This window comes from Gymnoscopelus microlampas, assembly GCF_963454915.1.
Source record: "Gymnoscopelus microlampas genome assembly, chromosome: 12".
NCBI lineage: Eukaryota > Metazoa > Chordata > Actinopteri > Myctophiformes > Myctophidae > Gymnoscopelus > Gymnoscopelus microlampas.
Genome location: NC_139949.1, coordinates 29,508,586 through 29,531,445, shown reverse-complemented (window position 1 = coordinate 29,531,445; position 22,860 = coordinate 29,508,586). Strand labels below are relative to the sequence as shown.

The following is a 22,860-nucleotide window of genomic DNA, read 5'->3' as shown; positions in this document are numbered from 1 at the left end:
CAGAGCGACGAAGCCACGGACAGAGCCGAGTAGCAGCACTGAGCAACATGGCGGAAGGTATGAGATAGAATTTCTTTCTCTTTTTTTTTTTTACAAATGGTATACTCCCTTCCTTCGTGTTATGCGTATTGAACTGCAGATATTGACGTCTGTTTTTCCTAAAGCGTCAAATCATGCATGGCTTCACTGGGAAAGAAGCCCCTTAATTGTCACTCTTCTCTTGGCATACTGATCTTGATAGCTAGCGTACCGTAGATGTTGCTGCTAGCGCAATTTTATTGGTAATCGGAAGACTCGCCCCAAAACACGCTCGCCCCCATTTTATTTAATCGCCCTGTGGTTCTTGTATATGTTTTACTGGCCGAGGATAAGGTTAGAATTAAGTTTAGGGTTAGGCTTAATTTTACTGAGGTTAAATTTAGGAATAAAGTTAGGTTTTGGTGCCGTTTTACTGAGGTTACGTTTAGGAAAGGTTAGGTTTTTTAGGCATAGTTTACTGATGTTACGTTTAGTAATACCAGGTGAATACCGTCGGATTTGCCCCGAGCGACTGTGTTTTGGGGCGAGCGTTTTGGTATTCATTTTATTTACTATTCGGAGGAGGTAGTCAAGCAAGTCATGGGTGGTGGGTTCGACTGTGGGGATGGGTATTAGTTAAGCTTGGTAATGTGGACGACTACTTTAACTTGTACAAAATGACATTTACTGTTAGTGATGATTTGACCAGGTAGTGAAATATCAATGTTATGCGCCTGTTAACGTTGACTTACTGCTTTGAAGCTCACTCATTCTAGCTACAGTACTGTCCTGCGGTTATGACTGTCAATATAACCTAATAACCGTGTGCTGTGTTACACTTCTTTCATCCATTTGATTAATATTAGAGGTCAGAGTCTCCACTGGACAGGTGTCACTCCGTGTCAGGAGTCATCTCCACAGCTCTAGAGTGCTGTTAATGCTAGGGTCACAAGGCACGCTGTGTGCCTGTTCAGATGAAAATATGCACTAAAGCAATAGGCCAACCAAGAGCGATTTACAATGGGAATAGACCATTATGTGTTAAACATCAGAGAGATCTGTTTGCTGCCAAAAAAAAATAAAAAAAATCTTTGGACGTGTTGATTTCAACTGCCTAGTACATGTCATGAATGAGTAACGTGACATTTTGGGGTGGAGTTTCCTTAAGTACCAAGACTTGGAATTGTCTTCCCCAAATTAAACAAATACAACTTTGCATTATATATAGGCATGTTGTAAATACTGTTCTGCAACAGCAATGTGCAAAGTAGTGTTCGGTCGAAGTTCTTCTGGTACTTTTGCTAATAATTTTGTCCCTAAGCTCTTGGTGCAGCACAGATCCCTTCCTGTGTTGGGGTGGTCAGGTGGTGTTGAGAAACTCCCCCTCTGCGCCTCATGACCAGTAATGATGCCAGTAACAGTTTACGAGGGAAGGCGAAATAATGTGCCTCCTCAGCATTCAGCCCACAGTAAAACTTCTCTGGTTGAAATGGAAGGAAGTGGGCCCCAGTGAAATTCTATGCAATCCAAGCTTAAACACGTATCACACTTGTAACCCTCCGCTCTCCAGAAAATATAACGGAAATGAAGTTATTTATGCAAATGAAATTAATCAAAAACGACCAACCTCATTGGATTCTGTTTCAGACAATATTTTAAGATATAGACAAAATGTGCTTTTGAACATAGTTCTGGCATAGGATCATGCAGAGAAATTAAAGTTACTGGACAACTGAAGTGACCCGACAAAGTGTTGTGCAGAGCGGTCATGTAATAGAATAGACAAAATGTCTTGGTGGCTAAGCTGGTATTGGCAAATAGTACAATGAAATTGTAGGTGCAAATCTAGCTCACAACCACTTCTCATCCATCACTGTTGCTCTACAATTTAGCCATCTATTTATAGATAAGTTACAGACATATTAAACAAATAATCTTAGCTAGGAGTGATATCGTAAGGTAAAATATACATCATCCCAAAGCAGGTATTGACTTATAAAATTGTATCACTGCATTGGCTATAAATAATATAAGTCTACATTGATGTATTAGCCTTGCTGCAAAAACAGACCTAAATAAGTGCAGCAACAGAAATAGTTCTCAGCTAACCTGGTTTCTTCTCACTGTGTCCTCTGTCTCATCCTTTCACTGTGCTCCTGTGCCATAACCTGGGACAGAGGAGGTGGCCAAGCTTCAGAAGCACCTGGCCCTGCTTAGGCAGGAGTATGTGAAGATGCAGCAGAAGCTGGCCGACACAGAAAGACGCTGTGCGGTACTGGCCGCTCAATCCCCCAGCCAGGGTTCCTCCAACCCTGTTGTTGGAGACACCTTCATCAGCCGCCTGCTGAACATCGTGGCCGACCTCTATCAGCAGGAACAGTACAGGTGAGGGAGGTGATCATGATGGTAGCCAAATGGTACCCAATTTTTCAGTTCAAACGTGAAACGTGAGGCAGCGTTCATTCATGTGACATTTTCATGTAACTTTTACAGAAATTGTCGTGGGTCCAGATTAGAACCACTTGTATTTGACATGAGACAAAAGGCCTACATTATAATCTCAGTGCGACGCGCCACTACTCGTTTTTCACAACAGGCCTACGCATTGTTTACACTTACGTTGTGACACAGGTAATATGTGCAACTGTACCCTGTCCTACAGCACAGTATCCCTCCCAAACAAAACAGCATTTATTAGACAAGTGGCAGCTTGTCTACTGTGTAGAAGGTTTTTCTTCACTACATAAATCTAACATCTTAAAATGGTTGGCTTATGTGATGACACTCCCCACTTGTAGTGGGGAGTGTCATCACATAAGCCAACCATTTTAAGATGTGGTTAAGTCATTTTAGCCAAAGCTAAATACTTAATATTATTACTGTGTTACATATTACACTATAAAATGTTGTACATCATTTTCCAGTAATTCAAAAATGCCTAATATGGCAAACCTAACATTATTTGGTTGCAGTGATGTTGTGGCCACTCTTTTGCAGTGATCTGAAGGTAAAAGTTGCAGGGGAGGAGTTCAGTGCCCATAAATTTGTGTTGGCTGCTCGCAGTGATGTCTGGAGTCTGGCCAACCTGGCCACCACCTCAGAACTGGACCTAACAGGTGAGCAGTCCTGCTGTTACAGCATTGTGTTAAGTAGCCCAAAACATCTGACAGTAACAACGTTACAGGCCAGTGTTTAATCCACATGTAATTCATTGTTGGTTAGAATTCTAGCATGACAATAGCTGAGCACTCTCCTTTGAACTTTTATCACCCGATGCGATGGTTGTCCAGATGCCAAGCCAGATGTTGCCGTAGCGATGTTGCACTGGGCATACACTGACGACTTGGAGCTTAGTGGGGACGATGCCTTTCTTATTGACTTGATGAAGCTGGCCAACCGCTTCCAACTACAGCTGCTCAGAGAGAGGTAAGTAGTTGGCTTCTACCTTCTACTGAGAAGTATAGTTTACGGTCTCTACAGCAGTAATAGTGTTATTATAGTACCATGCCGTATTTTATAGATTGATTTTACAAGTAATTGGTTGGTGCAAAAATGTAATTGTCTCTCCTTTTTGGGGCAGGTGCGAGAAGGGTGTGATGTCGTCCGTTAATGTTAGGAACTGTATTCGCTTCTATCAAACGGCTGAGGAGCTCGATGCCACCACACTGATGAACTACTGTGGGGAAATCATAGCTAGTCACTGGGTGAGGCAGTTTTCTTTACTGGGCCACATTGGGCAACTTATAGACAGAGAAAGTGTGTGTGTACTATGTACGTGTGCTCATGCAAGAAAGGGTGATTAATAGACACTGTGTCATTTTTTCCTATGATTATGAGGATGAGTTTCTGGACAGTGAAGTGAAAGTAATGCATCATCATCCTCTGAGTTTGCTATATTAGACAGTCTATCTATGTAGTACCTCCAGGATGTTCTTTTGTATACAAGGCTTGAGGTGAAATTTTGAACTTGCTGTTTTAATTAGTTGTGTGTCTGCCCTCACTTTCACAACTGTTGACGATGTGAGTGATGTACATTTTTGAAGTATCTCGTCTCATCTTACTATATTATAAATCTGGTTTGGCCAGAGCCATAGGATGGTCATAGGTTACGTTTTTGACTAGGAGACAGAAAAATCTGACATTGCCTTCTCACACCACCTATGGTGTTTCATTGTACTTTAAGATGTTTAATGACTGAAGCTCATATTATCACTTTTCACTATGTAGACTGAAATACTTAACTACTTTCAGTAATCTATTCAATTAGTCTTGTAATAGTTATTCTCAGGAGCAGTCTAAACTGCAATATACGGTAGAAAAAGGTTACAGTTTGCCCAAGAAATGCGAGAAAATACAGCATTTTATGTTGGACTCAGATGTTAATTACTGCACCCGTTACATACTGTATGCACTAGTGCAGTGGTTTCAGTCAAGGAAATGAATTTGTCCGGGGACCCCCTCTGAAAATAGTTTGTGCCAGGGAACCCCACAAGGGAAGTTTTGTGTTTAAAAAAAGATAATTAAATTTTTTTCAGAATTCACGATTTTGACACAAATACCGTAACCTCAATTAAGTTTTGCTGGGTACCCGCTGTAACCCCCTTAATTACCCCTGGGGGTCCCTGGACTCCACTTTGAGAACCACTGCACTAGTGCATCTGGTTTCTCACAGTGAAGTCATTTTTTTGGGGGGGGGGGGTACCTGGAATCTTTAGGTTTCCGGCACTGGTTTCAAAATAAAGTGTTTTTTCTACCGTACTGTAAGTTGATATTATTTTCCTCCCATCTTTCCTACCAGGATGACCTGAGAAAAGAAGACTTTGAGACCATGAGTGCCCAGCTCCTCTTCAAGATGATTAAGTCTAAAACGGAGTATCCACTCCACAAAGCCATCAAAGTGGAGAGGGAGGATGTAGTTTTTCTTTACCTCATTGAGATGGATTCACAGGTCAGGTCACTCCCTAGCCGTTAAAGACAGGGCAACAGACAATTTTAAAGTCATACTGTGTAACCTTTTCAATTAAACAAAAGGTCATTTTGATAATAATCTTTCACTGGTATATTTTTTCACAATAACCATTCCACACATGTGTGTTTTTGACAACTTCTCTAAACATTGTTTAGGAAGTGGACCAGAAATGTATTTTATTTTTAAAACTTGCCATTTCTGCCAGTGTTGTTGTTGCTTTACAAAATAACCTCAGCGCTAGGACGGTAGGACCCTGCATTTGTTTTGGCGTGTTTTGAACTGAATCTGTCTACCAGAATTGAGGCCGACACCCATGGAATTCGGAGAGGGTCTCGCAGAACACGCGTTCTCCAACGGACTCCACACTTTGCACAAATATTGCATCGTGGTCTGGCTATAGCCAGAGCTGCTTTCCTCAGCGTTAATGTACTTACACGATGTACAGTTAGTTTGTATGAAAATCCATTATTGCGAAACAATTTTGGCCACTAGGTCGCCCTAGCGCCGGAAGTGGTCTGACGCGACATGCGTCACAATTTAGATAGAGATACAGCGAGTGCACATTCTATGAGTTGCCGTTCTATACCTTAATTTATACTTCTGTAGTATGGCGGTGTCATTCGCCAAAAAGAACAGATCTACAAGGTAACAACGCGTTGTGACACGTTGTTCTTTTTGCTCATGCATACTTCCTCCGGTCCCGTCCCCTTTTAGTAATCTGATTCTGCTCTTTGCAGTGCCAAGCAGTAAGCACTCACTGGACAGACAGACACACAGGAGTTGTTCCCTAAATACGGTAATTCGACATCGGTCTATGGAACTGGTTTGGATATTGAAAAACCGACACGGTGCAAACTAAGCTTATTTTCAACATTTGCAACAACAATGTTAGAACGTCAATCGACGTTAGTACTGTTTAAGCGCGACCCTCGGGGGAAACGGCGAAATCCCCCCCATTAACAGTGCAACAACAGACCAGCAGACACAGAGCGTAGCACAGCCTAACAGTATTTGAGAAAGCAAGTAGCCTAAGTGCTGGAAAGAGTCAAGATGCGTTTGTATGGTAAATGCAACCGTTGAAAATGTTAGTTTCATCAGTCTGCTCAAAATAGTTGATCAGCAGTAGTCCTAAAGTTACAATAGCCTATTCACTCGCAAATATTTTCCAACACGGCCATCCACATCAGCCTACACTGAATGTCACTAGATAGATAGATAGATTAATGTGTGTGTGTGTGTGTGTGTGTGTGTGTGTGTATATATATTAATATGTGTGTGTGTGTATGTATTTATTTATATATATCTTATAATGTTAATAATCATATACATATAATGAATCATCATATATTTTTTATTAATAATGATGATAAAATAATCATAATCCTAAAAAACAACATGAAAAATACATTGTGATAAGATCGTGGATCGTGATTCTGTCTGAAAGAAAATCGTGATATATTTTTGCCATATTGCCCACCACTCTGAATGGTTATATCGTCATGCCCATATACTGTATGGGCATTTGCCCATACAGTATATGTGTGAGGGCCGCATAGCGGCCTGAACTTCTAGTTCTGGAAATCACAGCTCCAAAAGACAAGGGAGCAAGATTACCAAAATTGATGTTACACACAGTGGGATGTGGACATTTCAACAGATAAATCCGTCTTTCCCATACTCAAGGCTGTGATGTCAGGAGCGGGGGAATTCCACCCTGGCAAACTCAACCAAGCTCCATTTAAACAAAAACGATAATACTTACATCATCAATATAAATGTTATTTCATATTTTACTGTAGAAATGGTTCCAGAGCATTATAAATATAGTCAGTTTTGAATGCTAGACATTAACAATGTACTTTTGTCAACTAGCAACTATACATTTTAAGTAATTTCAAAATAGTAATATTAAACAACTGATATTGTGTGTGTGTGTGTCCAAAGCTAATCTCGCAAACCAAACCACTGGTTTAAGTCAAATTCAGCTGTCGATGAGTTTCTTGAATCGCATTCTCTTTTGATTTATTTCAGTTGCCGGACAGGCTGAATGAACTAGACAACAACGGGGACCTGGCATTAGACTTAGCCCTCTCTCGCAAACTGGAGAGCATTGCTACCACACTGGTGAACAACAAAGCAGATGTGGATATGGTAGACCAGAGTGGATGGAGCCTCCTGCATAAAGCCATCCAACGAGGTATGGGGGGGGGGGGGGGTTATTCCCTTACAGTGTTCTGCACGAGTCTTAAATGTTTGAGGGTGAAAGTATAGAAAATAACTATGATAATTCCCCAGACTGGAGGTTTTGGAATGGCTTACTTGACCACTTAAACCCTATATACTTCGTTGATTGGGGTCCCTCAGGGGTTTGCAATTGATACCCTCTTTTTCCCCTCTCTACACCATGTCTCTTTGTTGAAAATAGCACATCTACAGCTTGTAGATCTGCTGTTATGCTGCCGAATGTTTGCTTATAATGTAGAAATGCACCGTTTAGAATATTCTTGGCTGATTCTGATTCAGTTTTTCTTTTTTATAAGTCTGACTTGCCGGTACCAATATTCTTCTGATTTTCTTTCAAAGAACTATAGTTGATAGCCAAAAAACCCTAAAACATTATATACAACTTAAAAAACAGAAGGTGGCAGCAATGCAATTCAACAGCTCACAAGTGTCCACACTGACGGCATGTTGTTTGCTGTTGGAGCAGAACACTGTTTTTAAAGCACCTTAAAAAATATAATATGTATGCTACAGCTCATGATTGGAAAACCAGTCAGATTGAAAAAGGTGCACTTGTTTTCACCGACGGAGGCGCGCCGTCTGAAGGTGACTTGAGCCACGAGAGGCACTGCCGAGCGAGCTTAGGCGAGCGAGTCGCCGTGCCGAGCGTTGCGAAGTCACCTTCAGCCGTTTCAGCACCGTCTTGAGTTATGTCCCGATAGGCACAGAATCGTAAATCATTGTCCCCCGTAGTCACGGTATGTCCGAGACGTCATTTCTTTTTTTGACGGGGCGACCCCGCCCTGCCGTGGGGGAGCGCGGGAGGTGAACTCGAAGAAAGCGAACACTCCTTTTTCAATCTTGACTGGTTTTCCAAGCATACTGTAACATATATGCAAAATATGAAGTGTTCACTTTGCAAATATTTCATACAACCTGATGGGAACCTTAAACGTTTTGAGTGAGAGTCTGATGTGCATATTGTTCTCCCGCCCCGTCCAGGTGACGAGTTTGCCTCTACCTTCCTGATCCGCCACTCTGCCCAGGTGAATGCAGCCACGGTGGGGGCAGTAGAGACCCCCCTCCATCTGGTCTGCTCCTTCAGCCCCAAAAAACACTCCGTGGAGGTCATGAGTGGGATGGCCCAAATTGCAGAGGCCCTGCTCAAGACTGGAGCCAATCCCAACAGTCAGAACAGCAAGGGCAGGTGGGCTCACACACAGCGTAAACCATCTCTATGCCCATTTGAATTACGAGAGTGGGACTAGTTTTAGGATTAGTTTTTCATTGTTTGTCTGTTAGTTTGTTTGGTTTCATTTGTACCAGTCTTATTCGAGCCTTCAAACTAAGCCTTAAAGATAAAAAATATTTTAAGCAACCAGTTTGAAGCATTAGAGAGCACATCTAACATTGCTGCCAGTATTGTATTGTAATATCACGCTATTCTCTTTCCTCATTTGAAGAACCCCTTTGCACGAAGCTGTGGCATCAGGGAACGAGCCCGTGTTCAGCCAACTCCTACAGTGCAAGCAGTGAGTCATGTTTGAGAAAACAATTTCCCAAGGCCTTCACAACTCAAAACACAATCATTTGATCTGGTATAACCCAATCGTTATCTTGCACTCCTGTTAAGGCTTGACCTAGAGCTTAAGGACCACGAGGGGAGCACGGCCCTGTGGCTGGCCCTGCAGTACATCACAGTCTCCGCAGACAACTCTGTAAATCCGTTTGAGGATGAGGCGCCAGTGGAGAATGGCACCTCGTTCGATGAGAACAGCTTCGCAGCTCAGCTCATCCAGAGGGGCAGCAACCCAGATGCGCCTGACACGACCACAGGTACTGTAAACCCTTTTAAACAGGGAACACATCTGTGTAACCACTTTAACCATTATTTTATACTTTGTCTATTCAAAAATAGCAGATATACAAGCTCATAGCTATGAGCTTGTAGATCTGCTATTTCTTTGAAAAATCATGAAAATTTGTGCAAATCTTTGAATGTGTATGTATGTATTTTTTAAAACAAACATTTTTAACTCAAATCTTTGCTTCTGGGGGGTCCCTGGAACAACATTTTGGGTGGTCCTTGACATGAAAAAGGTTTGAGAACCACTGATATTATAGCAACATAATGAAAAAAATAAAATAAATGTTTTACTATTAGAAGACATTTGTAGAATCCCCAGAAGCAAAGATTTGAGTTAGAAATGTTGGCTTTTAAAAAAACATGTATTCAAAGATTTGCACACATTTTCATGATTTTTCAAAAAAATAGCACATCTACAAGCTCTAGTGCCGCGCTACAAGCTTGTATATCTGCTATTTTTGAATAGCCAAAGAAATCAAAAAATTAGACTGATGCGTTCCCGGTCTTAATGGGTTAAAGACGCTCATATTGTTGCATCCATTTAATAGCAGCTCACATGTTCACTCCTCTCCTCTTTGATTCTTCCTCCTCTCCCCCGCTAGGAAACTGCCTCCTGCAGAGAGCAGCGGTGGCAGGCAATGAGGCGGCCTCCCTCTTCTTAGCTACTCACGGGGCAAAGGTCAACCATGTCAACAAATGGGTGAGTGCTGGAAGTCACATGTTTCTCTGTAAAAAAACGATTAAACACAAGCCTGATTTTTCATATTCCATCCTGATTGGCTAAGATTGCCTTCCAAAGTTTGCAGGAGTGGTCCGTTTTGAACAAAATGCCTCAAATCATGAACGCAGCGTTCAATTGTCGTGAAACTTTGCACGCACATTCCCACTGGGCCATGGAAGAAATGCCATCCTACTTTTTTCAAATCGGCCTCATGGTTGCGCTATAGCTGGCTGATTCACGTTTTTACTTATAACTGTACCGATTTGCGTTAAACTTCTTACCCACGCTCCCTAGAGGCCAAGGAAAAACCTATGCCCTGCATTTTCAGCCTTTTTATAGCACCACCAGGAGGCCAATTTTTGCATATTACTCCTACAGATTTTGTCCAAACATCACGCAAATCTGTAAATATTATCTCTATAGTCATGTGATCAAGATGGATCTGTCCGACTTTTCATATTCCATCCTGATTGGCTAAGATTGGCATCTAAAGTTTGCAGGAGTGGCTCGTCTTGAACAAAATGCCTCAAATCATGCAACGCAGCGTCCGATTGCTGTGAAAGGCAGAGGAAGAAATGCCACCCCTTTCACATTGGCCTATTATAGTGCCATCAGGAGGACGATATTTCCAAATCATTTTTTAATAGTACTCCTACACATTTTGTCCAAATATCATGCAAATCGGTACACATTATGTCTATTGTCATGACTTAATTCCATTGCTGGCCCACAATAACCTACCTGACCTGGCAATTGCAATTGCCACCCCTTAGTGTTCGCATTTAAGCTAAAATTTCAGTTATATTTCCATCACTTCTGAACGTTTTTTTGCAGATTCATCAGACTTTTAGATTGGTGCTAAGTGCATCTCAATGCACACGTGATACATGTTATAGACACATTCTTATTTCCATCCATACATTCTTTTGCCACTTTCAACCTGTAGTCCCTATTTTGGGAATGTCATTATACGTTGGCGAAAATAGCAGATTTGCCGTTGCTAGTAGATCTGCTATTTCTGCTGTTTTCTCTTAAATGGTTACTTTTTCTCCGCCCTCTATTTTTTTCTCCCCCATTTTGAAAAATGAAATTCAGACCCTGTCTGTTGACTTTCATACATACTGTAATGAATGGCTTCTTCAAAAATCTAACAACCCACGGTATGCTTTGGAAAATGGTCGGCTGTAATGTCAAGTATACAGTGAGCCATAGTCAATGAGCTTAACATGCAAGACCACTGATTTAGTCCTTGAACTACATATCACTGGCTATGAAATCACAATGTTTATTTATGCTTTTTCCCTCACTATGATACAGGGCGAGACCCCTCTCCATACAGCATGTCGCAGTGGCCTGGCAAGTCTGACTGCTGAACTCCTCCAGCAGGGGGCCAACCCCAATCTTCAGACCCAGAAGGCCTTGTCTGAAGATACTCATGGCGTGGCGTTGCAGAGCCCCCTCCACATGGCCATCTCTCACAACCATTCAGATGTGGTCTCTGTCATCCTGGAGCAGAAAGGTCAGCACAGAGGTTTTAAATACTATAGCAATATGGCATATGGAATGCCGGATTTAATTAGTCAAATTGGAATCAGAATATGTTTATTGGTAAAGTATGTTAACAAGAAATTTGAACTGGTGTACAGAGAAGAATACAAATGATATAGTTTAAAATATAAGAGTAAGGTATGGAGAAAAAAAAGAAAAGTTCCAGACTTGCATGGCCCCGAGGCGCTGGTCTAGTATATATAAAAGCATAAGTAAGTAAGCATAAGTAACAAGAACAAATGACATAAGTAATGTCATTGTGACTGGGATACCAGTCTGAAAACAGGGCATTGTTTGGCATTTGCAGTAGACAGTGGGACAAAGTTATCAGTGACATTATGAGCTCTGCTCTGAGTTCGCCTCTCTCGCATCAAACAGACCAGAAAAATGAGGAAGTAACCTCACCTCAATTTTGTTTATTTTTTAAATCTGTGTATATAGAAATATATCCCCTATCGAATCTCTTAATTACACCAACATTGTTCATGTGAAGCAGTTCGTTTATGCTTATTTATTGAAATGATAAAAAACGCTATTATAATTTTGCGCTCTGGGACGAAGCCGCCTGTGTATGCTCTGAGGACCACTGTGACCAGAATAGCTCGCTTACAGCGTCGGAGATCCGGAACGCGGAACCTCCAGAGCATGGGAACATAGCATGGGAATGGGAAGCGATAGCGGACGATGGGAAAAGAAGGCTTTCCTTCAACCATTCGAACCAATCATCAAACAGATCTAACCAATCATCAAACAGTCGAAATGCCGACATTCCGAAGTGTATATATAGGACTTGTGATACAGGTATCCCAGTCAAAAAGGAGTGTGTGTGAGCTGTGTAAACAGTATTGAATGTGTACTGTATATGCTGTAATGGGACATGTCATGTGAAAGGCCTGTGCAATATTAATATATTTCTAACTGGTCAATACATATGAGATGTTATTCTTATAGAAATTGCACTTGGCAAGTGCATAACAGTCCAATGTGGAAGCACTTATTGTATTTCTTTCCTTCACGGTCCTGTTCCAGCCAATGCACTTCATGCCACGAACAACTTTCAAATCATCCCAGATTTCAGCCTCAAAGACTCCATGGACCAGACAGTACTGGGATTGGCCCTCTGGACAGGTACAGTAAACAACAGTTAGACCTGTGGTCATTCACATGATTGTGGTCTTACTTACTTACTTACTTATGAATAACATCGGTTAGGAGAGGAATTTAGTGAATTATATCCTTTCTACTGTTGAACGTTATAACTAAGTATTAGCTTAATATTGTATATACTTTATTGACTGGACTCCCCCAGGGGTCTGTACTAGACCCGCTACCCTCTTCACTAAATATCTTCACTGAAAATAACTGATCTAAAAGCAGCTCGCAAAGCATTGCAACGGGGTGTGTTATGAGCTTGTAGATCTGACATTTTTGTTAGGCGTCATGTGGTTAATGGAGTGCCAATACTTCTCTTCTTGAATGACACTTGTTTTGAAAGTGTTTGATTGTGATTATGTGTTATTGAATAAATAAAATGTCCCTGTCAGGTATGCACACCATAGCCGCTCAGCTGTTGGGCTCAGGGGCTTCCATCAATGACACCATGTCAAATGGCCAAACCCTGTTACACATGGCCATCCAAAGACAAGACAGCAAGAGTGCCCTGTTTCTATTGGAGCATCAGGCTGACATCAACGTTCGGTAAGATCAGTCACTGCCATGTTATGCTTCAGTGGATAGAAAAGTGGCTTGTGTTTATGGCAATGTTTGTAATGTTGGTCTGTTGGTCCGTCCACCACTAATGGCCTTTCCCCTAGCACCACCCTTACGCCGAACTTTCCACTTGCAGACACATTTATCTGAACAAGAACATCTAATGGGCAGATTACCATGAGTGCATTCATGGTCTCTGGAAAAACATGAACACCCCATGACCCACACTCTAGTGCCACCCTCAGGCAAAAATATATCAACTTTCCATGCTTACTGACTTTGGTGACCACATGCCTTTTAGACACCCTTTGGACAATTTCATGATGGGTGTAGTGTGGACGCTTTTACACGGAAAATGTGTCATTGTATGGAGGGTTTCTCAGCTGCAGGTTCATTTCTGGCATAGCTGTATCTCATTATCAAGTTGAGAATACTCATAAAATCTGTATTGAAGAAAAGTATTCTATTCATTCTGAACCAGAAAGTGTGTGTACTTAAAGGGAATCTTTTCTGAATTTAAACCTAAATTCCATTTAATTGTTCTGATGTGGACTGCATTTATATAAGGGACTGGAATAGCGCTTTTCTCCAAAGCGCTTTACAATGTACTTCACATTCACCCATTCACACACACATTCACACACCAGGTAGATGAAACCATGCAAGGTACCAACTTACCCATCAGGAGCAGTTAGAGGTTCAATGTGTTGCACTTCGACATGTAGCCAGGAGGAGCCGGGAATCAAACCTGGAACCTTCAGATTCCAAGACGGACGCTCTACCTCCACAGAGCCACTCCTGAGCCGATGTGAAGAGAATATCATATAAATAGTGTGGCAAAAAGTACCCCATGTCTTCTGTGTATTAGGCCTGCGTAGATTAAGGAAAGGTATAGCCTCATTCCCAGCCTCAATCATCTGCGAAGAGAAGAGCCTGGTCACGACCTAAAGCAGAGAGTGTCTATAGGGCAGGACTTCCGTCGTACGTGTTTCCCTCGGAAACTATCTTTTTCGACCAATCACAACACTTGTTTCATTCACAGAGAATGTAAACAGATTTGTAAAGCATCAACGTCATTTCCTTGGGCGGTACTTCCGCCAAAATCAACCACTTCCGGTTGTCACTTCCTAGACAACCAACAGCCCAGGTCTTGCCCAGGGTGGGAAAGGTACAACCGATGATGATTGTCATCGGAATGTAGGTTAAAAATCTGCAACGTTTAATGCATTTTTCTCCCCTTTCAAGGACTCAAGAGGGCCAGACAGCCCTGCAGCTAGCCATCAGTAACCAGCTTCCCCTAGTAGTGGATGCCATCTGCACGCGAGGAGCAGACATGTCTGTGGTGGATGAGAAAGGTGACCCTCCCCTCTGGCTGGCCCTGGAGAATGGCTTGGAAGACATTGCCTCTACACTGGTGAGACAACCCCAAACCAAACATGGAACCATGAGCTGAAAGTACATGTCATTTATTCTTACTAGGTATTACATGCATTGTTCGTAGTGGTGTGTTTTGCCACATGCCACAGTTATTAAATGACAGCCATGGGTAATGAGCTATCTACCTGCTATCAAATTACCTGCCAGTTGCCGTCAGTTAGAATATGTATAGGTCCTGTTAATTGTGCTACAAAACACAAAAAGGATCATTGAATATTTTTGATACAGTGCCAAATTACTGTACATTTACACTGATAACAGACTTAGTTGGTGCCAGCTGCCTTCTTGGTTGCTTCCTGTCTGATACCTGCGTTTCAACTTTACACTATTCTACAAGTATGAAATTGGTTTGATGTGTTTTCCTTCATTTTCCATGCTAGGTGCGCCATGGCTGTGATGCCACTTGTTGGGGCCCTGGTCCTTCAGGCTGCCTGCAGAGCCTTCTGCACAGGGCCATAGATGAAAACAATGAGACCTCAGCCTGCTTCCTCATCCGCAGGTCTGGGACCACAGCGCTTGCACACATATGGCTGCAGATGGGCAGTTTACAGAAGGAAGATTACCGATAATCTTCCTTCTGTGGGTGCACATAATTTGTCAAACTGTCTCATATTATATCCTACCAATGGCATACATTTTCTCCCTGCAAGCATTGACAATAGCAGGTGATTTTAACCAATTCAAATAATGGCAATGTAGCCAGTTATTTAAAAAAGTAAAGAATAACTGCCACAAAGCCTCATGCAGGAACAGTCAACAGATCCAATAATGCACTATACACTACAGGGTCCCCACGGTCATGAAATTCCTGGAAATATTTTGAAAAAAAAAAAAAAAAAATCCAGTACTGGAAAAGGTTTGGAATTGATCAAACTTCATCAAAGGTCCTGGAATTTATCAAGGGTCCTGGAAAAATATTTGGCTATGCATTGTTTTTGGCTATTGATTATTTTTAATACAAAACCTTTTCATAAACATGTATAACATTACACGAAATATGTAACATAAGTAGTTTTTCGCCGAACAGGCTGTGTAACACCCCATCCGCACTGCCAGCGATGCGACGTGACGCAACGCGAGCGGGCGATGAAATCTCATTAAAATACATGTTTTTGAATGAGACCGTCCTGACCTACCGCAAGCGACAACGAACCGTGCAACGACGTCGTCCACCCCTCCTATGTTCGCTCGCAGGCTCTATTTGAGCGAGGTTTCGCGGCTGTGCCCCACCCCCAAACACTTTTTATTGTTTTTTATTTATTTATTTTGCTACACTGCCTATCTTTGGGCATTGTACATAGGAGTAAGAGACACATTATTGCGCTGAATGATTGTTATATAGGCCTGGAAATTGGGCTAAATATTCTGGAAAAGTTTTGGAAAAGTTTTGGAAATTCATTGCTAAAAATGTGTGGGGACCCTGACTAGGATGGTGTTTTGTTTTTTAGATTTATTTTGGGGATTTTATGCCTTTATTTATAGGACAAGTAGACTGACAGGAAATGGGGAGAGTAATGGCGAGTGACACGCAGCAAAGGTCGTCGGGATCGGGACTCGTACCCGCGACACGCTGTCAGGCTGGCATTGCAGCCTAAGGTGCCTGGACCGCCACACTGCGGCCCAGGCATAGGATGGTGTTTAATTTCATTTCAGTACACGTTTTTGACTGACTCTGGTTGACTTTGACAGTGGTGAGGATATGCTTGCTGTCAGTATGTCCAGTCTAAAGTTCCGTCTATCCTTCATCTGTCCATGTGTGCAGTGGCTGTGATGTGAATAGCCCCAGGCGGCCAGGTCCTAATGGGGAGGGGGATGAAGAAGCTCGGGATGGACAGTCCCCCCTCCATCTGGCGGGTAGCTGGGGGTTGGACGATGTGGTGCAGTGCCTTCTGGAGTTTGGGGCTAATGTCAACGCACAGGTCCGTCTCAGTTGGATCACAGACTAGTGTTTTCCTGATATTGCAATGAATGTACTTTTTCCCTTGTACTGTAGATAGCCTGTCACCAAAGCATGTTGTTTATGAGCTGTAGCACATCACACATCATTGACGAGTTAAGTCAGGGATGGACAACCTTTTCAGGGACGAGATCTACCCAACTGCTTTCCAAGGCTGGAAAAAACACCACCGCTTTTACGTCTTTTATGATCATTATTTATCAAAAATCAAGTTATGTAAATATTTAGTGAAAGCATCCCCATTCCCCACAGGATCGGTCTGGTTGGCCACCTCAAAATGAGGTTTGTTCTTTCTCTTTGTCTAATCTTGTACTGGTTACATTCCCCAGGATGCAGAGGGCCGAGCTCCTATCCACATTGCCATTAGCAACCAGCACAGTGTCATTATCCAGCTGCTTATTTCCCATCCGGAGATACGTCTGAACATGCGTGACCGTCAGGGCATGACCCCGTTTGCCTGCGCCATGACCCACAAGAACAACAAGGCTGCTGAGGCAATCCTTAAGAGAGAGCCTGGGGCTGCTGAGCAGGTACTGTAGCACACACAGACACACACCACACACACACCTTCGGTATGAATCCTAACTGATCTCAGATCCTTTTCATCTGTGTTCAGGTGGACAACAAGGGGCGTAATTTCCTCCATGTTGCAGTGCAGAACTCGGACATTGAGAGTGTCCTATTCCTCATCAGCGTCCAGGCCAACGTCAACTCCAGGGTGCAGGATTCTGCCAAACTCACTCCACTTCACCTGGCTGTCCAGGCGGGCTCAGAGATCATTGTCCGCAATCTGGTAAACAGAGCAGGTTTATTCATGCTGACTGTATTTGCTACAGTACATGTACTGGGACTATGGTACTTTTGGTTACATTTTTGTTTATGCATGTTATATATGTTGTACACTTCCAGCTGCTTGCAGGGGCCAAAGTGAACGAAGTGACCAAACACAGGCAAACAGCCCTACACTTGGCTGCCCAGCAGGACTTGGCTACTATTTGCTCTGTACTGTTGGAGAATGGGGTTGACTTTGCCGCTGAAGATGAGAATGGCAATAACGGTAACAATCATCACTTCTGCTGTTGGTTCAAGCTTTTTCTTTTTTACTGTGATAGTGTGATGTGATGAGGACCAGTCCAAAGTGTCTGGTTTTCACGGACCTCATCAGCTCCTACAGTATATTCCACCGCAGATCACAGGCTAATTAAGCAATCTGTAGATGACAGTGAATTTTGCCATCTTGTGCCACTTCTGTGGAATAAACTACCTCATTCAGAGAGCTCTGTTGAAACTTTAGACTTACCATTTATTTTTACTTTCTTAGATGTAAACTATGAGCTTATAACAGCTACTATGACTGTGCAAGGTTTTTACTGTTTTATTGTACAATACATTTGTTGGTTACATTTTTGTTTTATTATCTTCTGTAAAGTGTATTCAGAAACCTGTGACTATGCACTTTAAATACATTTACTTGCCTACTCTTATGAAACGGAAATACTGTGATATGTGCTTTTAAAAAGAGGTACAAGTTGTAAGGATCGGACATTCGTGGAATGAGCAACACTAAACGTGTGGGTAGCGCCCCCCAAAAAACTGCCAAACCCCCCTGCAATATTCTTCTGTTGGTATTCACTCTTGTTTTGAGTTGTTTGGTGGATTGGAGGATTGCACTCTCCCACAGTAATAAGGAAAAAACAACACATATTGGCCATTTTTACACTTTATTAATTTAACACTGTCAGGGACCTCAGTAGCGTGTGGAAGATCCATATTCAGCCACAACAGCTTGGCACCTCATGCTGGTCACCAATCTAGCCACATTTTGCTGTGGGATGGCATCCCATTCCTCAACCAGGATTTGTTGCAACTGCAAGTCAGCCAACGTGGTTCTGTTGGTCACACTAGCACGTACAGCATGCCCAAGCTGATCCCACAAGTGTTCAATTGAGTTGAGGTCTGGACTCAGTCACAGGCCTTATCCTGAACGGACAAACATGGCATCTTTCCATGGGGGCAGTGTTGCTGCTTGGAGCATACGCAAACTCAATAACGTTGCAGGACCCATGCTCAGGGGCTAGGCACACCCCTGTGACTGGCACACACCTGCCAGCTACCCACACGTTTAGCTGTGTTTCTCATTGCACGAATGCCTGATCCCTATAAGCTGTACTTCGTTTTAAAGGTGACTAATCAACGATAACAATGATATAAAATGCAATACCAATTGGTATTTTTGAAGGGGAGAAATGATCGACCAAAGTTAACTTTCTGAACGTTTTGTGAGGAGTTTTATTTGTAACTATAAATATTAAGACTAACATTAAAACTAATGCTCATTTGGTTTCATTCAGTCCTGTGATAATCAGTGTGTACTGATGGTCACTACTTTTCCTCTTCTTCTTCTCAGCTCTGCACCTGGCTGTGATGCAGGGTCGCCTTAACAATGTCCGAGCCCTTCTCACAGAATCCAACGTTGACGCTGAGGCCTTCAATCTTCGGTACTGTTGCTCTTCACTGTCATGTCACTCATGATATGCAAACCTCTGTAGCCATTGTTCCATGTCAAATTATAATGTTATTGTCTTCATAGGGGACAGTCACCGATGCACGTCCTGGGGCATTATGGGAAAGAGAATGCAGCGGCCATCTTTGAGTTGTTCTTGGAGTGCATGTCTGAATATCCCCTGGACAAACCAGATAATGAAGGGAACACAGGTAGACTTCACATTTTGGGATCAGCCTCTGTCTGCCCACTATGTCAGATTGGTTCAATTCTGTTATTCAAAGTGGACGAGTAGACCTCAGTGAAAGATGCAAGATGCTGTCGTGTTAGAATAGACGTGCTCTTATCACCTTCTCCAGTTCTGCTGCTGGCCTATATGAAGGGAAACGCTAACCTGTGTCGTGCCATCGTGAGGTCTGGGGCTCGCCTGGGTGTCAACAACAATCAGGGCATCAACATTTTCAACTACCAAGTGGCAACCAAACAGTTGCTCTTCCGCCTTCTCGGTCAGCCATTTTGTTTTTATTACATTCATCCTAATCATATCTGTATGGTTAAATAAGGCTATAATTCATTCTGTGCTATTTGTTTGCTTAGATATGCTGTCCAAAGAACCCCCATGGTGTGATGGGTCCAACTGCTATGAATGTGCTGCTAAGTTTGGAGTCACAACACGGAAACATCATTGGTTAGTAACTTGATATATGCAGTAGAATTTTTTTTTTTTAATTCAGAAATGTACTCTTCATTTGATATTACTGTACTTAACACTTAAGTCCTATTTTATACTTTTGTTGTACGATGGCGTCACGCTGCGAAAACAGGCGATCTACATAACAAGCTCACAACACGGTGCATTGCAACGCTTTGTGAACTTTTTTTGTGGCGGCCTATAATGACATGCCCAAAATTGGGACGCCATGTTGAAAGTATTTAAAATTATGTAATATATATTTCTTTCTCTAGCCGCCACTGTGGGCGCTTGCTGTGCCACAAGTGCTCTATAAAGGAGATTCCCATCATCAAGTTTGACCTGAACAAACCAGTGAGGGTGTGTGACATCTGCTTTGATGTGCTAACTTTGGGAGGGGTATCCTAATGCAGCAGCCTGACCGTCATCCACCCCCACACGTTAGCCATGCCACGCCCAAACTGGGTACTGCTGGCTGGGCATGACAGGAGAAAGGGACATCAGTAGCAGGAAATACTGACAGGGGATCCCTGGACAGTTATGGACCACAACTTCTATACTATTCCAGTCTTATGAAAAAAATATAAAATGTTCTAGAGGGACGCTTTGATGTAGAAAAAAAAATTATCATTTTTTCATCCAAGTATTGTGAAAAGAAGCTTTCCAGCTGGGTGACGGCTGGACTGGAGGGGAGATGTTATTCAGATTGTCTTAACAGGCTCAGTGATCTTGTCGTGGTTAAATCTAGATATCACTCAAAACTAAGTGCTGTTAACAGTCATCTTCAGCCATGTACTGGATCATTCACATTCAACATGCAGAGAAGTTCACCCAGTTCTCTATGTAGTACTCAAAACCAAATGGATATTTCACCATTGGGAGCCTTGGAGATTCATGACCTACACACTAACACTATGCCACTGTTAATTGATATATGTATATACATGAAGGAGCATTGTAAACCTCCAGCTGTCCCAGTCCACTCCAAATATCTGGACTGGGACACCTGTGACATTCTAACTATAACCATTTTTCTTCTGCCTCCAGTTGTCAGTGTAGACTGGATCAAATAAGAGACAACTAAGGTTTTAAGGGACAACATGGGTTCTGATTGCTCTTGCAGATTCATTTTTTTTAGTTCATTTGAATTAAAAGAATTAGCATTTGACTATGAATTTGACTATGAGCAAATGAATTGGAAATAATAGTGAAAATTTGTTTCTCAATAAGAATAATGGTTGAAACAACCAAGGACACACATCAATCTTTTTTAAGTAAATAATCAAATTTGACCTCTGAAAGCCTTCTTACCATAACAGAGGAATATGAACTTTGTGCAGAACACAAATTAATTATGAAGCTGCATAAAATGATTACGCCTATGCATGTTATATGATTTGTAAGCTGAATATCTTTCCGTTGTCATAATCACATTATTTCCCCCAAATCAGTCACCAAAGGATTACATTCCATTTCTGGCCTATCATGAGGTCTTAGTTGGGATTGGCAAACCTGATCCTACTGATATTGCCTCTAGTCAAGTTTTCTTGACTTGTCACATTTTAATGCTTCTTGATTTCTAAACCTAACAGGTGCACTTTATCAAGATTACATGACATTTCTGATAATTTAGGAGAATGTGAGGAGGGTGGATGGCCAGGTAGAGGGGCCACTTTAGGTATTGTTAAATTGTACAGATAAATGTGTGATATTTTTGACCACTACAACTGTTTTGTACTTAATGCAGTTTGTGCTTGTCATTGTGACAAACTTAAATCTTGCCTCTGTTAATCTTTTATGCACATTGTTTAATCTTTTATGCACATTGTATTGTATCTGTATGCTCAGATAACTAGACTGTCTCTTCCTGGTGTATCCTTTTAGAGAAAGGGAAGACAACTTTACATAAAGGTCATCAAAATAAGAGTGTTTTCCCTCAATGTACTGCTACTGCTCTGTGCACCCTCCTTTTAAAAAAAAACACTTCCCTGAGCATGTTGACAGTCTTGTAATTTTAGTCCCTGGTGTATTTAGCCACCACACTAAACTACAACAGGACAGGGGTCCTGCAGGTTGGGGGTTCTTGCTGTCAATGGGTCCTCAATACAGACACATTGATAATGGCTGGAGCCAGAAGGGAAGAGCTTTCTAAGGACTCCCGTCCAGTCTCTCTTCACTCCCCCACTGGAAGCAAAACAAATTAGACTGAATATTGTGAATCACACATTACAAATGACACCCACTTGTATATGACTTGTGGCAGTATATGGAATTAAGGTATAGGGTGGGAGGGGCAACGGTCCATAATCTGGTGTTGTAGCGGTATGCAGTACTATGGCTGTACGAGAACACCAGACCCTTCCTCTGTTGGCACACCATTCTGTGTTGTATGATGGAAGTGTTCCCTCTCAGCTTGGGGTTGGGCTTTAAAGGACAACTTTAGTTTTTTACAACCAAGGTTTATATTTTAGCTTGTAATTAAAGTAAATAAAAGATGAGTGTTATTTTTTTTTCATTTACTGGTTTCTACAGTTTTGGTAATTTTTGCGATATTTTTTACAGTGGGCGGGGGCATTCTGTCCGGTGGCTAAATATGCCTTTTTTACACAATAAAAAAGGTCCTGTGGTCTTTGATGGCCAGATGTGAGTTATTGGGGGCTAGAAGAGCTACTGTAAATAATAATAAAGAAAACGACAGGTTATTGTGTAAAAAAAGACATATTTAGCAACCGGACAGAATGCCCCCGCCCACTGTAAAAAAAGATCGCGAAAATTGCTAAAACTATAGAAAGCAGTACATTTAAAAAATGTAACACTCATATTTTATTTACTTTAATTACAATCTAAAACATAAACCTTGGTTGTAAAAAACTAAAGTTGTCCTTTAAGTCTCAGGCCCTCTGCCTGTAACACCTGTACCCCAAGCAGAGCGGACCACTTTCACTGTAGGATTGTCCCATTAGCCGCCCTGAAACAAAACAGGTGATAGGTGTGGGTCATATACATTGTTTTGAAAAAAAACTTGTATGAACAGTAACACTAACTAAAGTTCTTCCAATAGAAGCTTAGCCAGTCATACACTATGGTCATACAGGGCCACCACCTGCAAAGTGGACAGAATGGCAGGGAAATGGAAAAGAAGGGAAAGCACTGCTTCAGCATTCAGACCATTGTCAAGAAAGGGCAGTGCTACTTGGGGCAGAGAGAATGCAGACA

At 42.0% G+C, this 22,860-nt stretch overlaps 1 protein-coding gene across 2 annotated transcripts; it reads left to right on the top strand.

Moving 5' to 3' along the window:
- On the top strand, positions 1 to 21,574 carry ankfy1 (ankyrin repeat and FYVE domain containing 1). 2 transcript variants are annotated; one of them, XM_084074761.1, is made up of 25 exons: positions 1 to 57; positions 2,196 to 2,403; positions 3,016 to 3,134; positions 3,309 to 3,444; positions 3,599 to 3,722; positions 4,817 to 4,966; positions 7,019 to 7,184; positions 8,213 to 8,417; positions 8,674 to 8,742; positions 8,844 to 9,046; positions 9,680 to 9,777; positions 11,116 to 11,317; positions 12,376 to 12,474; positions 12,891 to 13,044; positions 14,302 to 14,470; positions 14,874 to 14,992; positions 16,256 to 16,412; positions 16,780 to 16,980; positions 17,067 to 17,243; positions 17,360 to 17,507; positions 18,858 to 18,948; positions 19,041 to 19,165; positions 19,313 to 19,459; positions 19,551 to 19,641; positions 19,920 to 21,574. In XM_084074761.1, the coding sequence occupies exons 1-25, from the start codon at positions 48 to 50 to the stop codon at positions 20,050 to 20,052; spliced, it is 3,501 nt and encodes a 1,166-aa protein (XP_083930887.1). In that variant the 5' UTR covers positions 1 to 47; the 3' UTR covers positions 20,053 to 21,574. The 2 variants fall into 2 exon arrangements, with proteins under 2 accessions (XP_083930887.1, XP_083930886.1); XM_084074760.1 differs by having other exon boundaries at positions 19,289 to 19,459.
- The last annotated feature ends 1,286 nt before the right edge of the window (positions 21,575 to 22,860 follow it).

What these genes read in the sequence shown, in the direction of transcription:
- ankfy1 (XM_084074760.1), top strand. An exon ending in TCATTGAGATGGATTCACAG is followed by an intron (nt 4,967 to 7,018) that starts GTCAGGTCACTC and finishes GATTTATTTCAG; the next exon opens with TTGCCGGACAGGCTGAATGA. An exon ending in TCAACCATGTCAACAAATGG is followed by an intron (nt 9,778 to 11,115) that starts GTGAGTGCTGGA and finishes ACTATGATACAG; the next exon opens with GGCGAGACCCCTCTCCATAC.